Consider the following 16,994-nt stretch of genomic DNA (forward strand, 5'->3'; position numbering starts at 1 on the left):
CAAATAAATAAATAATATATAAACTAAATGGCAACTGCCATAACAAAGATAATAGCTCTCCCAAATAATAAAATCAGCAATTCAATATACATAACCAAGTACCAATATCTTTACAAAAACACCCCTGAGGACCCCCTCCCCCCCGGGTTGCTGCTGTTACCTTCCCATTTCCTTTATCGTTCTGCGAGGTAGTTAATGAACGGTTGCCACCGCCTGGTGAACCCCTGAGCCCAACCCCTTAGTGCAAACTTTATCCGTTCCAGTTTTATAAACCCTGCCATGTCGTTTATCCAGGTCTCCACGCCCTGAGGCTTGGCTTCCTTCCACATAAGCAGTATCCTTCGCCGGGCTACTAGGGACGCAAAGGCCAAGACATCAGCCTCTCTCGCCCCCTGCACTCCGCGCTCTTCTGCAACCCCGATTATAGCCAGCCCCCAGCCTGGCTCGACCCGGACCCCCACCACCTTTTGAAAGCACCTTCGCCACCCCCACCCAGAACCCCTGCAGTGCCAGGCATGACCAAAACATGTGGGTGTGGTTTGCTGGGCTTCCCGAGCATCTCCCACGCCTATCCTCTACCACAAAATTTACTGAGCCTTGCTCCGGTCATATGTGCCCTGTGCAAAACCTTAAATTGTATCAGGCTAAGCCTGGCGCACGAGGGTGAAGAGTTTACCCTACGTAGGGCATCTGCCCACAGCCCCTCTTCAATCTCTTCCCCCAGCTCTTCCTCCCATTTTCCCTTCAGCTCATCCACCATGTTCTCCCCCTCATCTCTCATTGCCCTGTATATATCTGACACCCTACCATCCCCCACACATGTCCCTGAGATCACTCTATCCTGAATCTCCTGCGTCGGGAGCTGCGGGAATTCCCTCACCTGTTACCTCGCAAAAGCCTTCAGTTGCATGTATCGAAATTCATTCCCTTGGGGCAACCCATATTTTTCCGTCAACGCTCCCAGACTCGCAAACGTCCCATCCAGGAACAGATCCCTCATTTGCACAATCCCAGCTCTCTGCCAAGCTCCAAATTACCCCATCTATTCTCCCCGGGTCAAACCTATGATTATTTCTTATCGGGGACCGCACCGAGGCTCCCGTCATTCCCCTATGCCGTCTCCACTGCCCCCAAATTTTCAGTGTTGCCACCACCACTGGACTTGTGGTGTATTTCTTCGGGGAGAACCAGTGCTTGTAGGCTGGTTCCTTTGCAGGACGCCATTTCCAATCTCTTCCACGCCGCTCCATCCCCTTCTCCCATCCACTTACACACCATTGAAATATTGGCGGCCCAATAGTACTCACTTAAGCTCGGTAGTGCCAGTCCCCCCGTCCCTGCTACGCTGCAAGAACCCCCTCCTCCCTCTCGGGGTCTTACCAGCCCACACAAAACTCATGACGCTTTTCTCGATCTTCTTGAAAAAAGCCTTTGTGACCATCACCGGGAGGCACTGATACACAAAAAGGAATCTCGGGAGGACTACCATTTTGACCGCCTGCACCCTCCCCACCAGTGACAGGGGCACCATGTCCCATCTCTTAAAATCCTCCTCCATCTGTTCCACCAATCGTGTTAAATTAAGCCTATGTAAGGTTCCCCAACTCCTGGCTATCTGGATCCCCAAGTACCGGAAATCCCTTGTTACCCTCCTCAGCGGCAAATCTTCTATTCCCCTGCTCTGCTCCCCCGGATGTACCACAAACAACTCACTCTTCCCCATGTTCAATTTGTACCCCGAAAATTCCCCAAACTCCCCGAGCGTCTGTATTATCTCAGGCATCCCCTCCACCGGGTCCGCAACATACAACAGTAAATCATCTGCATACAATGATACCCGGTGTTCTTCTCCTCCCCTGAGTACTCCCCTCCACTTCCTGGAGCCCCTCAGTGCTATGGCCAGGGGCTCAATTACCAATGCAAACAGTAACGGAGACAGGGGACACCCCTGCCTCGTCCCTCTATAAAGACGGAAGTAGTCAGACCTCTGCCTGTTCGTGATCACACTTGTCAATGGGGCCCTATATCGCAGCTGTATCCATCCAATGAACCCTTCACCAAAACCAAATCTCCTCAACACTTCCCACAGGTAGTCCCACTCCACCCTGTCAAATGCTTTCTCTGCATCCATCGCCACCACTATCTCCGCCTCCCCCTCTGGTGGGGGCATCATCATCACCCCTAGCAGCCTCCGTATGTTCGTGTTCAGCTGTCTCCCCTTACCAAACCCAGTTTGATCCTCATGGACCACCCCCGGGACACAGTCCTCTATCCTCGTCGCCATTACCTTGGCCAGGAGCTTAGCATCTACATTCAAAAGGGAAATGGGCCTGTAGGACCCACACTGCAGCGGGTCTTTATCCTTCTTCAAAAGTAACGATATTGTCGCCTCCGACATAGTCGGGGGCAACTTCCCCCTTTCCCTGGCCTCATTAAAGGTTCTCGTCAAGAGCGGGGCCAGTAGGTCTATATACTTCCTATAAAATTCCACCGGGAACCCATCCAGTCCCGGGGCCTTCCCTGCCTGCATGCTCCCAATCCCCTTTACCACCTCCTCCACATCCATCTGTGCTCCCAGTCCCGCCCTCTCCTGTTCCTCCACCTTCGGGAATTCCAGCTGATCCAGGAAATGTATCATTCCCTCCTTCCCTTCCGGGGGCTGAGCCTTATACAACCTCTCATAGAACCCCTCTTAAACACCCCATTCACTCTCTCCGCTCCCCGTTCCATCTCTCCCTCCTCATCCCTCACCCCACCTATCTCCCTCGCGCTCCCCTCTTCCTCAATTGTTGGGCCAGTAGCCGACTCGCCTTCTCTCCATACTCATACTGCACTCCCTGTGCCCTCCTCCACTGTGCCTCTGCCTTACCCGTGGTCAGCAGGTCAAATTCCATATGTAACCTTTGTCTTTCCCTGTACAGTCCCTCCTCCGGTGCCTCTGCATATTGCCTGCCCACCCTCAGAAGTTCTCTCAGCAATCGCTCCCTTTCTTTACTCTCTTGCTTCCCTTTATGTGCCCTTATGGATATCAGTTCCCCTCTGACCACCGCCTTCAACGCCTCCCAGACCACTCCCACCTGAACCTCTCCATTGTCATTAAGCTCCAAGTACCTTTTGATACACCCCCTCACCCTTGGACATATCCCCCCAATGCCAACCGGCCCATATCCATTCTCCAGAGTGGGTGCTGTTCCTTTTCCTCTCCTACCTCCAGATCTACCCAGTGTGGAGCGTGGTCCGAGATGGCTATGGCCGTGTACTCCGTCCCTGTCACCTTCGGAATCAGTGCCCTTCCCAGGACAAAAAAGTCTATCCGTGAATATACCTTGTGAACATGGGAGAAGAATGAGAACTCCTTACTCCTAGGTCTGATAAATCTCCAAGGATCTACTCCTCCCATCTGCTCCATGAAGTCCTTAAGCACCTTGGCCGCTGCCGGCCTCCTCCCGGTCCTGGACCTCGACCGGTCCAGCCCTGGATCAAGCACTGTATTGAAATCTCCCCCCATTACCAACTTTCCCGCCTCCAGGTCTGGGATACGCCCCAACATACGCCTCATGAAGTTTGCAGCATCCCAGTTCGGGGCGTATACGTTCACCAGAACCACCGCCTCCCCTTGCAGTCTGCCACTCACCACCACGTATCTACCCCCACTATCCGCCACTATGGTCTTTGCCTCAAACAGTACCCGTTTCCCCACTAAAATAGCCACCCCCCTATTCTTCGCATCCAAACCCGAATGAAACACCTGTCCCTCCCATCCTTTACGTAGTCTTTAGGTGTGCGAGTACCCGCGCCCTTTTAATTGGCCCATTCAGCCTTCTCACTTTCCACGTGATCAACCGGGTTGGGAGCTCTTTACCCCCCCCCCCTGTCGACTAGCCATCCCCTTTTTTACCCCAGCTCCTCACCCGGTTCCCACGTACCCGTATATCCCACCGACGGTGCCCTCCTGCCTCGACCACCCCGCCCCATAACAGCTCCCCCTTCCCCTTAGCAGCAGCAACCCAGTTAACCCCCCCCCCGCTAGATCCCCCTCTCGCGTAATTACATCCCCCATGTTGCTCCCAGAAGTCAGCGAACTCTGGCTGACCTCGGCTTCCCCGTTTGCCCTCGGCCTCTCACTGTGCGAGGCCCCCACCTTCCTGCGTCCCTGTTCCCGCCTTAATTACCATAGCGCGGGAACGAAGCCCGCGTTTCCCACTCAGCCCCGCTTTCCTACCCACCGGCGCCCACAGTTCCTCATACCCCCCCCCCCCCCCCCTCCAAACGAGGGGAAGAGAGAAAATTTACAGGATTAAAGAGTTAACAATTGAAAAATCATCCCCCCCCCCTTTCCTCGTCCCACATAGTCACCCCACCACTTTATCCCAGAAGCTCTTTCTCTCGCCAGACTATTCCAGCCTCTCGTCCACTATGAATGTCCACGCCTCTTCTGCCGTCTCAAAGTAGTGGTGCTTCCCTTGATATGTGACCCACAGTCTCGCCGGTTGCAGCATTCCAAATTTCTCCTTTTTGTGAAGCACCGCCTTAGCCCGATTGAAACTTGCCCTCCTTCTCGTCACCTCCCCACTCCAATCCTGGTATACGCGGATTACCGCGTTCTCCCACCTGCAGCTCCGAGTTTTCTTCGCCCATCTTAGGACCATCTCTCTGTCATTATAGCGGTGAAACCTCACCACTATGACTCGAGGTATTTCTCCTGCCCTTGGTCTTCGCGCCATAACTCGATAAGCTCCCTCCACCTCCAAAGGGCCCGTCGGGGCCTCTGATCCCATTAGCGAGTGAAGCATCGTGCTCACATATGCCCCGACGTCCGCCCCCTCTGCACCCTCGGGAAGACCTAAGACTCTTAGATTCTTCCTCCTCGAATTATTCTCCAGGGCTTCCAACCTCTCCACACACCTCTTGTGCTGCGCCTCGTGCGTCTCTGTCTTCACCACCAGGCCCTGAATTTCATCTTCATTTTCAGCAGCCTTTGCCTTCACGACCCGAAGCTCCAGCTCCTGGTTCCTCTGCGCCTCCTTTAGCCCTTCACTCGCCTGTCGCATCGGGGCCAACACATCCTTCGTCAGCTCTTCCACACAGCGCCGCAGGAACTCTTGTTGCTCCGGGCCCCATATCGAACTGCCACCCTCCGACGCCATCTTGCTTCGAGCTTCCCCTCCTTGCCGCTGCTCCGAAGGATCCACTGCAATCCGGCCGCTATCCTCTCCTTTGCCCATCAACTTCCGGGGGGATTCCCTTCTATTTCACCGCAGTGATTTTGGCCGTTTAAAATTGCCGTTGGGGATCTTATCAAGAGCCCAAAAGTCCATTCCAATGGGAGCTGCCGAAACGTGCGGCTTAGCTGGTCATCACCGCACCCGGAAGCGTGTATGAACATTTGTGTATGAAATGTTTAGAGGAAATAAACTGGAAAAAGGTGTGTAAACTTCCAGCATTGTTTGCGGCAGTGATACAAAAGTTTATTTCTTTTAATATAATTTTTTATCGTGAATAATTTTTTTCTTTTATAAATTTAGAGTACCCAATTCATTTTTTCCAATTAAGGGGCAATTTATCGAGGCCAACCCACCTACCCTGCACATCATTTGGGTTGTGGGGGTGAAACCCACGCAAACACGGGGAGAATGTGCAAACTCCACACGGACAGTGACCCAGAGCCAGGATCGAACCTGGGACCTTGGCGCAGTGAGGCAGCAGGGCTAACCTACTGCGCCACCGTGCTGCCCATGTGAATACATTTATTGTAACATCCATATAGTGCACCCATTAGGGACAAAAAAGTAATCAAAAGGCTCATGGAATATTAGCCTTTGGAAATCGAAGGGTGGAATATAAAGGGGAGGAAGTTGTCCTAAGTCCCGATCAGACCATGTTTGGGGTATTCTGTACTGTTCTGGGCACCAACATTAGAAAGGATCATTGGCCTTGGAAGAAAATGCAGGGCCGATTCACCAGAATGGATTGGCCATGCTAAATTGTCCCTTAGTGTCCAGGGATGTGCAGGTTACGTTAAGGGATAAGGGGATATGGCGGAGTGGATGGGACAGTGGACCTGGGTGGGGTGCTCTTTCAGAGGCTCGGTGCAGATGCGATGGACCGAATGGCCTCCTGCACTGCAGGGATTCCATGAATGCTGCCAAGGCTCCAGGGGTTAATGTGTGAGGGGAGATTATCCTAGAATCATAACTCGAGCCTTCTCCATCATTCGTAAGATCATGGTTGCTTTGACCTGGTCCTCAGATCTACCTTCCTGTCTGCTTCTCACTGTAACTCTTCATGTCACTTCCCCATAGTTCAAGAGTCCTAATACATTCAATGACTCGGGGCTGGATTCTTCCTCATGGTGTATTTCCATGGAGGCTGCTTTGGTGTGGGGTTGAGTGATAGTTGCCCACCTGCTGGAGGGGGCCTGAGAATCCCGCTCTCAGCCTCCAGGTCTCTAGGGTAGAGAATTCAAAATATTCTTGAGAAAATATTCAAAGGAATTCCTCCTTATTTTGTCTTAAATGGGAGATCACTTATTCTGAAACAGTGCCCCCGGTTCTAGATTTCCGTATGAGGGGAAACATCCACTTGGCATCGACCTAGTCAAGTCTCCTCAATGGTATACGTTTCCGTAACATCACCTTTCTTCCTTATAAATTCCAATGAGTATAGGCCCAACCCTGCTTATTCTATCCTGGAGTCTCCTGACTAAAGTTCCTTGAGCCTCCTGATTAAAGTAAGTATATCACTGCTTAAGTAAGGTAGCCAAAGCTGCACACACTACCCCAGTGGCTGAAGTTTCATTGAGCTGAGAAGACAGGACCTGAGGCTGTTGTGCTGGGAATTGTCATGCCGTTGGCCGGAATGTCCCACCTCCGGTGTATTTCCATGGAGGCTGCCTGGGTGTGGGGTTGAGTGATAGTTATCCACCTGCTGGAGGGGGCCTGTTGACGGCACACGGGAGACACCGTCTGGAATTTTCCAGATGGCGGGTGGGATGCCATGGAAGCTGATGAATGGAGGGGGAAAGCCAGCAGCGGTGGTGGGGTTTGCGCAGAAAGGCCTCCTAATTCCGCTCCCCTGCAGCCGCGATCGCCAAAGGACCGCAGCTGCGGCGCCACAATGATGGCCTGGCATCTGGGGCCACCCTTTTTGTTTTTGAAGTTATTTCATTCTTCAAAGGTGCCTCCAGCTTGAGACACCTTCCTATTCTCCTGTCTTCATCGGCCCTGGTCAACTCTCCTGTCTACACAGCTTATCTGCCATCCTTAATTGGGCGGAGCTCCCAGAGGCGGCCTCTTAATCCCAAATCTGCATTGAGGTTCCACCGCCACGTTTTCGGGCTCCCATCCCACATTACATCGTAATGGTGAGATTGGGACCAGGAAATAAAAATCCAGCCATCGGTGTTGTCTCATCAATGTCCTGTATAGTTGTAGCAAGAACTCCCTACATTTATACTTGTCGCATTTGCCTTCCTGATTACTCGCTCTTTGACAAGTAAGTTAGACCAGGTATAAGAAGATTGAAGGGTAATTTGTTTGATGCTTTTAGTGTTTTGAAAGTAATTGATACAGAGAAACCTTTCCCCTCAACTGATGTGGGAGACTAGGACAAAGGGACATATCTTTACCAGAGTTGGACCATTTAGGAGAGAAGTTAGGAGAGACTTTTTCATGCAGAGGATGTTTTTCATGCAGAGGACCATAGAGTGTGGAACTTGCCATCATTATAGATGCTAGATTAATAAATCATTTTAAATCGAACATCTGTATATTTTTATTAGCCATGGGTGTAAAAGTGTATGGAACCAAGCCAGATGGATGAAGATACAGGTCTGCCATGATCTCATCTGGGTTTGAGGAGATGATTGGGCCCCTCCAGTTGTTCTTAACAAACCTCCAAAATAGTTTAATTAGCACCACTGCTTGAGTTACTTGTGGGGGTTTTTTGATTTGCTTGCCATAGAAATCCATCAGAAAATTAAACTCTGTTAATGTTAGCTAGATTAAAACTTGCTCTTTTTGTGTTAAAGTTCCCACGGTGTTCAGTCGATTGTGAAGCAATTGTCTTTGTGATAAAGCCAGCTACAACATTTATAACATTGTGAAAGTAAATTGGACCATGGAGCACAGAAAATTCATTATGTATTCCTAGCATGGTGCGAACCATCGAAAACTTGCTGCTGCTGATTCCTCTAAGTATCCATTCTTCTTTTCTCTCAGCATTTGTCTTATGCCAGCGGAGATTTACAAGTGGATGCCTCCTTCATGCAGACACTTTGGAATATGAACCCAATCTGCTCAGGCTGTGAGCTAGCTGAAGGTCAGTAATGAAATGTACCATGTGACCAGTTACTGCACTAAGTTAACTTTGCACTCCATGAGATTAATGTTTCAATTCAATGGACCCTAATTGGAACTGCTTGGTTACTAAGCCAGCAAAGTTTAATTGGTTGCAATAGAACTCGAGGGCATTTTGATGAACATTTGCAGTTAGGAAGATATTTTATCTTGGATGCTGTGTCAATGTGAACTGTTTTTCAAACCGGCTCGCGATTTGTTTGTGACTTTAATGACCTAATCATTAGTCTGGAAACTCTTGGGTTATGTAGGGCAGGATTCTCCGTTCTCCCCACCTGGTATGCTCGTCAGCTTCCAGGCACAGGGCTCTGTTGTGGGTCTGATGGGGGGACTGGGGGCTGCAGGATTTGCATTGTGGGGGGAGAGGGGAACCCTCCAATGGACTTTGGGGGGGGGGCACCTACGTTACACGCTTACCCCCTTGACCCACCGTGGAGTCGACCGCGTCAGGACCACGCTTGGAAATGCCTGCAGCAATCCACACCCACGTGAATACCGGCTGAGAGGCTTGGCCCATCATGGGGCGATGGAGAATCCGGTTTCTAGCCCGTTACTCAGATGCAAATAGGTGCTAATGACCAGAGCATCAGAATGAGGCGCCAATCCTGATTTTAGCCAAGGCTCGATTCTATGCCGGAACGGGGAACCCAGTTGCCAATGGTTGGCGGCAGAGAATCCAGCCCATAATGTTTTTGAAGCAAATATCGCAAGACAGCTAGATGGTCGAGTGGAGCTAGTTGTAATAACTTGCCAGTGTTACTTGGAGCGAATTCTTCACTGTCAGTGAGGAACACGGAGATTTACTGAAAATGTTGGCTAATCTAGGGATTGAGCAGCTGCTGAATTAATTGCCAGTGCTGTAATTATGTAGTTTAAATCCACCCACATTGAGGTTATAATAGGAATCATGACCGTGCTTACTCAAAAGCATATGAACGCTTTGTTTAATCACATTCCCAAACACCTGTACTGGGCTAAATCGCTGGCTTTTAAAGCAGACCAAGGCAGGCCAGCAGCACAGTTCAATTCCCGTACCAGCCTCCCCGAACAGGCGCCGGAATGTGGCGACTAGGGGCTTTTCACAGTAACTTCATTTGAAGCCTACTCATGACAATAAGCGATTTTCATTTTTCATTTCATAAATAAGAGGAACATTTATAACATTTGCTCGATAACAAACAGTCCTCAGATTGATGCTGGATAAAGGGGTCTAAACAGTTCATCCAATTCACTAATGATAAATGGATTTTACGCTGAATAAATGTGATGTAAACTCAAAGCAAGTGTCTATTTTGAGGTATGTTTTAGAAAAGTTGAAAGAATTTGAGCTTGATTCCTGAAAATTCACTGAAAGTATCATAGAATCATAGAATTTACAGTGCAGAAGGAGGCCATTCGTCCCATCGGGTCTGGACCGGCTCTTGGAAAGCGCACCCGACCTAAGCCCTCACCTCCACGCTATCCCCGTAAACCAATAACCCCTCCTAACCTAAGGGCAATTTAGCATGGCTAATCCACCTAACCTGCACATCTTTGGACTGTGGGAGGGAACCGGAGCACCCAGAGGAAACCCACGCAGACACGGGGAGAACGTGCAGACTCCGCACAGACAGTTGACCCAAGCTGGGAATCGAACCTGGGACCCTGGAGCTGTGAAGCGACTGCTACCGTGCTGCCCACAAGGCATGGTAAAACCATAATCAGCAACTAGTAACCAAGAAATGTCAATGTGGCCAATTGTAACCAAAACAGACATTTTAATCTTGTGTAGACCAATGATGATGATAATTATAATAATAATCTGTATTGTCACATGTAGGCATACATTAACACTGCAATGAGGTTATTGTGAAAAGCCCGTGGCCATGATTAGAATGGTGTAGTCATGTTTACAACTCTGCCCAGTTTTGATTAACCTACTTTTGAAAGAATGCTGATGAACTTATCATAGAATTTACAGTGCAGAAGGAGGCCATTCGGCCCATCGAGTCTGCACCGGCTCTTAGAAAGAGCGCCCTACCCAATGTCAACACCTCCACCCTATCCCCATAACCCAGTAACCCCACCCAACACTAAGGGCAATTTTGGACATTAAGGGCAATTTAACATGGCCAATCCACCTAACCTGCACATCTTTGGACTGTGGGAGGAAACCAGAGCACCCGGAGGAAACCCACGCACACACTGGGAGGATATGCAGACTCCGCACAGACAGTGACCCAAGCCAGAATCGAACCTGGGACCCTGGAGCTGTGAAGCAATTGTGCTATCCACAATGCTACCGTGCTGCCCAACATGGCCCATACAGCGCAGGAAAATGTGAAGTTGAGCACTTGCAGAAGAGGAGCAGCGATCATTTTGAGACCAAGGACGTTAAGTTATGAAAAGAGATGCATATAGCTGATCATTTTTATTAAGAAAAGTGGCGGTTGAGCCAACACACAGCCCAGATTATTAGATAGCTGAGAGCTTGTAGCACGTTTCTCAAGATCACTTAGCTTAAAAAGCAGGTTATTTTAAGAATGCTGATATCTTAAGAACGACTTCTGTAAATGGTCGGACAGACATTTGTTCTTTTGGCTCTGAGAAACATCTACCAAAAAGGTCCGTCAAATCAGCAGAGTTATTTACAGCAGGACGTACTTATCGATCGACAGCTGTAAAGATCGAATACTTTTGCTGCACCAGTTAGCAATGGTTTAGCTTGTTTACAACAGATACAATCGAAGCTTGGTTTACCGGTCGGATGCCTATGTCTTTTTGGGAAAGTCTAATTCGGAGTCGGGGGAGGGGGGTGCAATTAGAAGTTGGGGAGCAACACTTGCAGGAAATATTTCTCCATTTTAAAAAAAAAAGTAATATTGGCAAAGTCAATGAAAAAAACATCAACTGCGAGGTTCGTCAGTCGTGAACTGTCAGTCCTCCATAGCATGCGGGTGAGGGCCCCCTCGTGAATCGGGAGCAGGCTTCCTCGCTGTCATCCTCCTGGCTTGAATGAGAGCAAGTGCCGTGCAGCCGTTTAAATGCAGCTCCCCCTTGATTAGAGCGCTCAGGTGGCCCCCAGGACAGACAAACCAGGTGCTTTGCACCCCAGCGCGTTTTTCACGTGGGAAAAATGTTTTTTTCTAAATGCCTAAAAATTATGGTCTGGATTGCGCTGGTGGGAATCTCACCATTTTTTGTGCCAAAACTGATACTTTGCCACTTTTGGGAAAATTCCACCCAAAGAGTCGACAGGCGGATATCAACCGGTTAAGTGAGCGGGCAAGCACTTGGCAGATGGCATACGGCGCAGGAAAATGTGAAGTTGAGCACTTTGGTAGGAATAAAGCAGCTGAATATTATTTAAATGGTGAAAGGCGGCAGAAAACTGCAACACAGTGAAATTTAAGGGTCCTCGTGCATAAATCACACAAAGCTAGCATGCAAGTTAATAATAATCTAATAATCTTTACTGTCACAAGTAGGCTTACATTAACACTGCAATGAAGTTACTGTGAAAAGCCCCGAGTCGCCACACTCCGGCGCCTGTTCGGGTACACAGAGGGAGAAGTCGGAATGTCCAATTCACCTAACAAGCACGTCTTTCGGGACTTGTGGGAGGAAACCGGGGTGCCCGGAGGAAACCCACGCAGACATGGGGGAGAACGTGCAGACTCCGCACAGACAGTGCCCCAAGCCGGGAATCGAACCTGGGACCCTGGAGCTGTGAAGCAACAGTGCTACCCACTGTGCTATCGTGCTGCCCACAGTTAAGCAAGTTACTGGGTAAGCAGATGGAGTTGGGCCTTTATTTCAAAGGGAATAGAGTATAAAAACAGGGAAGTCTTGTTAAAATTATACAAGGCGTTAGTTAGACCACACATATCGTGAACACTTTTGGTCCCCTTATCTAAGGAAAGATATACTGGCATTGGTGGCATTCCAGAGAAAGTTCAGAAGGTTGATCCCGGGTATGGAGGGATTTTCATGAGGTTGAGGAGGTTAAGCCTGTGCTCATTGGAGTTTAGAAGAATGAGAGGCGACCTTATTGAGACATCTCGGATTCTCAGGGGGTTTGACAGGGTCGATGCTGAGAGGTTGTTTACCCTATGGGAGAGTCTAGGACCAGAGGGCAGAATCTCAGAGTGAGGGGCTACCCATTTCAGACAGAGATGAGGAAGAATTTCTTCTCTCAGAAGACCGTGAACTTGTGGAATTCTTTACCGCAGAGAGCTGTAGTGGCTGGCTTGTTAAGTTTGTTCAAGGTTGAGATAGATTTTAAATCAGTAAGGGAATCGAGGGTTATAGGTGAGAAAGTGGAGTTGAGGATTATCGCAGCAGATCAGTCATGATCTCATTGAATGGCGGAGCAAACCCGACGGGCCGAATGGCCTACTGCTGCTCCTACGTCTTAATGTCTTCCAGAATGCCTGAGGCAGAAAGCGTCTGAAGCATGAGCTTGAAAACTTTGAACTACGAAATATTGATCTAGCCTTTAGCATGTCCTCATAGCCTGTCGAAGCATAGAATGGCGACAGCACTGAAGCAGTCATTATCCACGCTGATGTCTGCAAAAACAACTTGGTTAGTTCCACTCCCCCTCGATAAACTTTTTCTCTTCTAACTATCCAATTCCCCCCTGAACCCAATTTATGGAGTGCAAAAATATCTATTTGTGGATATGTTGAGATGGCAGTCTGATATCTTTCTTGGAAGTTATTTGGATATTCCATCAACTTTATAGGATTCCTGACTGGTGGGCATGTGCTGCGCCTCTTTCATGGTCACATGGATGAATGTCTCACCGTGGCAGCATTCGATCAGGGTGAAGATCAGCGCAGGTCAGTTTGTCCATTTAATATTTCTCTCATGTTAAAGATACTATTGCGGGCTGTAAAATTTCTGGTTTTTTTTTTTTAAAAGACTGATAAAATATCTTTGAAAGTTGTTCTGAGACCATGAATAATAAAATGTTGTTAAATTAAGCACTTGGTGACTAGGAAGACTGCAGGATTTTCCCAGGTTTATTTAGTTAGCTACTTTGAGCGGGGATGACAGAAGGGATCCATAAGTTGACCAGTGAATCCAGGCTATAAGGAGGCCAAATATTTGATTCAACTTCTGTAACTGCTTATTATTCAGCGGCTTGCTGGAGACTAACATAATCTTTATTGTCACATGTAGGCTTACATTAACACTGCAATGAAGTTACTGTGAAAAGCCCCGAGTCGCCACACTCCGGCGCCTGTCCGGGTACACACGGAGAATTCAGAATGTCCAATTCACCTAACGAGCACGTCTTTCGGGACTTGTGGGAGGAAGCCGGAGCACCCGGAGGAAACCCACGCAGACACGGGGGAGAACGTGCAGACTCTGCACAGACAGTGACCCAAGCCGGGAATCGAACCTGGGACCCTGGCGCTGTGAAGCAACAGTGCTAACCACTGTGCTATCGTGCCGCCCTATAGGGGAAATTTTAACCAAAATAAAACATGCCAACTTGGCTTGGGTAAGGGAAGGGTGTTGAAGTTTTCAAAATTAGAATTCCGACCCAAACCCACATCCAACCTGTCCACTTCTAGCTTCAACTGACCAAACTGCTCCAAGGACGAGAGTTGGCACTTCAAATATTATAAGAGGGCCATGAATCTCATTGTTGAGTGCTGGATCCAAGAGCAAACGCCCTTCAAAGCTACCTACTGGATCTAGACTGCCTGCTTGGGTGAACCCTGTGATTTCCCAATCCAACATTCCCCATGAACCACTCAGCCAGTCTGATGAAAGGTCATCGACCTGAAACATTTGGGCAGAATCTTCCCAAAGACGCACAAGAGTTTTGGCTCATACTGAGCGCGATTGACACAGTCAGCTGGAGGGGCGGGCTCTAAAGATGGCGACAAGGTCAGGTATCCCGCGATCAGGGTGCTGATTTTAAAGGGCGCCCGATCTCCGACATAAACAACCGACCGTGTCTCTCTTTCTTTTTCCTGAGATTCAGTGGTCCCTGCGAAAAGGGGTAGGGATGGTTTAGCTCAGTGGGCTAGACATAGTTTGTGATGCAGAACAAGGCCAGCAGCACGGGTTCAATTCCCGTACCAGCTGAGAATTCTGAATTCTCCCTCTGTGTACCCGAACAGGTGCCGGAGTGTGGCGACTAGGGGCTTTTCACAGTAACTTCATTGCAGTGTTAATGTAAGCCTACTTGTGACAATAAAGATTATTTACATTTGCATTTACATTAGTGGCCTTTACGGGATTTGTGCCCATGATCAATGGGGCCGCTAATTCCCGGTCAACAACTCTATTTCTTCAACGATGCTGTTAGACCCCCTGTAGTTTCTGTTCAGCTTGCTTCCTGGCTTACATGTGAGGAATGGTCACTTGGCACCTGTAGGACGGCATCCCAGCATGATGTAGTTACCAGTTTCAAAGATGAGGGTTTTGTTATAATCCGCACGAGACCTAGGGGTTGGAGCATTCTGTCTCCCTGTAAATCTTGCCGAGCACGAGCCCCCCCTCGAAGAGGGCGGGAAACCTGAGGATATTGACCAGGTATGGAACCTACGTGGCAGACCCAACTGGAATCTGATGTATATTGTAAATATTAATGCTTTGCAATAAATATCATGCGCGATTCTCCCAAAATGGATCAAAGTCCCATAGCGAGTGCCGGGAAACATATGGCTACTCACCGCGACTCGCGTTGTATAAGGGGCCTGAATGGGGAAATGCGCAATCCAAGGCTGTACATAGCTCCGTTTTGTACACTGGGGAACTCCACTTGCCAGAACTCTCCATTTGGTATCCCGATATCCAAGGCCCCCAAAGCGCCCCCGACCTCTCTTCCCCCCCCACCCCCGAGCTCGGACGCACTATGGGAGGGTCCCCGGCCCCCCGCACCCTTCCCCAGCACCCACCATGGGCACCTCTGGCCCGATCGCGCAAACGATAATTGTTTCATCGCTGTTCTTGGCAACTCCATTTGTAATGAGGTCTTGTTTTTGATGTCGGAGTTACATCTTATGGTAATAGAATATATAAAATGAGAGAAACTAACATTCCAGCTTGATTGCCTCCAATTCCTCAAATGTGGAGCAAATTGTGAGAGTGGGAAAGAATTTAAAATAATGCCAAAAATGGCAGCCTCTGTCTTGTTGATAGCTTGCTCTTGGCGTTCTCCTCATTTTATTAAGTTCAGCTGTTACAGACATTACCTTTTAGAACTGACACTAATAGCCTTGCCGTGTTCACTACGGAAATAATTTGAGCTCTCTCAGCAGAGATTTGATTTCACTGCTGATATGAGACCTGCTGCACGATGGCCAGCAGAGTTCATCCACCAGTTGTCACTGGTAGTTACCGCAGCCCAAGATCTGGTTAATCAGTTCAAGATTTATGCCGGGTGTTAACAGGCACTGTTGTATAAAATGTTGAGAAAATAATGTTGGATGGAAATTCAGCCATTCATGGTGTGTTGGTTGACTTCCACTGCAGGCTGAACCTGTTATTCGTTCCTATGCACGTGCCATGTATGCATTCAAATGCGGGTAATGTATCTGATTGTTTGCCTTCCCTTTCTTTTGGTCTCCCAGTGACGTGCACCACTAACAGAGAAAGTAGGAAAGTTTTAAAGGCACTATACACAATGGGTGGGATTCACTGCTCTTGTCCATGGCCGGACCCGTTGCAAGCAAGGGCGGAGAATTTGGTGCCCCAGTCAAAACTTCATTCACTTTCAGTGGCACCGGTGAAATCCCAGCCGTGACCGAGGCCAGAGGTTTTCGACCGTTGCCTCCAATACTAATAATATTCACGCCATAGACTCGCTACAGCAGGAGGCCATTCGGCCCATTGAATCTGCACCAACCCGCCGAAAGAACACCCTATCTAGGCCAACTCCTCCACCCCGCAACCACACCTGACCTACATATCCCTAGACACAAAGGGACAATTTAGCATGGCCAATCCACATAACCTGCACATCTTTGGACTGGGGGAGGAAACCGGAGCATCCGGAGGAAACCCACGCAGACACGGGGAGAAAGTGCAATCTCCACACAGACAGTGACCCAAGGTCAGAATTGAACCTAGGTTCCTGCCACTACGAGACAGCAGTGCTAGCCACTGTGCCGCCTAACATTGTGGACACAACTTTGATTGATTGATAAAAATAGTCTATGAAGAATATGTCTTGAGCCTTCTGTGCACTTTACTAGCCACAACATTTATTGCTATGTGCTGCTGCTTACAGGAAAACTAAACTTTTCCTGTACAAACATGGGCTTTCAGTATTTTTGTTCCTTATTTTGCTTCCATGTTTTGCTAAAAATGAAACTATTTTCAACAAGTATTTCTACAAAGGAAAGATATCCGACAAATAAAATGCATTGAACTAAGTTGAAACGAAGTAAGGAGTTCTCATAATTGATTGTCAATCAGATCAACAAAACCTACTCAACAAGCCATTAATAAGAGTTGTCTTTTTGAAATCCCTCGTCAGTCATATCAATGTTTTAATTGTGAATAAATTATATTCTGAATTAATATCCTTTTCATATCCTGTAGGTTGGTTCACTATGAAGGGGGTGCAGTGTGCAGCCACGCAAGGTCCTTATGGAGACTGGAACCCTTGCGCATCAGGTAATGCGATTGGAC

The 16,994-nt window shown here is 48.6% G+C and overlaps 1 protein-coding gene across 10 annotated transcripts in view; it reads left to right on the forward strand.

The window, feature by feature from the left end:
• LOC140402452 (ryanodine receptor 1-like) overlaps positions 1-16,994 on the forward strand; it is a 497,733-nt gene that overhangs the window by 102,989 nt on the left and 377,750 nt on the right. For all 10 annotated transcript variants that reach the window (XM_072490240.1, XM_072490241.1, XM_072490242.1 and 7 more), the window contains 3 exons: positions 8,220-8,319; positions 13,084-13,180; positions 16,905-16,979. In XM_072490240.1, coding sequence (XP_072346341.1) covers positions 8,220-8,319; positions 13,084-13,180; positions 16,905-16,979 — 272 coding nt within the window. The remainder of the gene's footprint in view (positions 1-8,219; positions 8,320-13,083; positions 13,181-16,904; positions 16,980-16,994) is intronic.

Source organism: Scyliorhinus torazame, chromosome 25 (assembly GCF_047496885.1).
Source record: "Scyliorhinus torazame isolate Kashiwa2021f chromosome 25, sScyTor2.1, whole genome shotgun sequence".
Classification (NCBI taxonomy): Eukaryota; Metazoa; Chordata; class Chondrichthyes; order Carcharhiniformes; family Scyliorhinidae; genus Scyliorhinus; species Scyliorhinus torazame.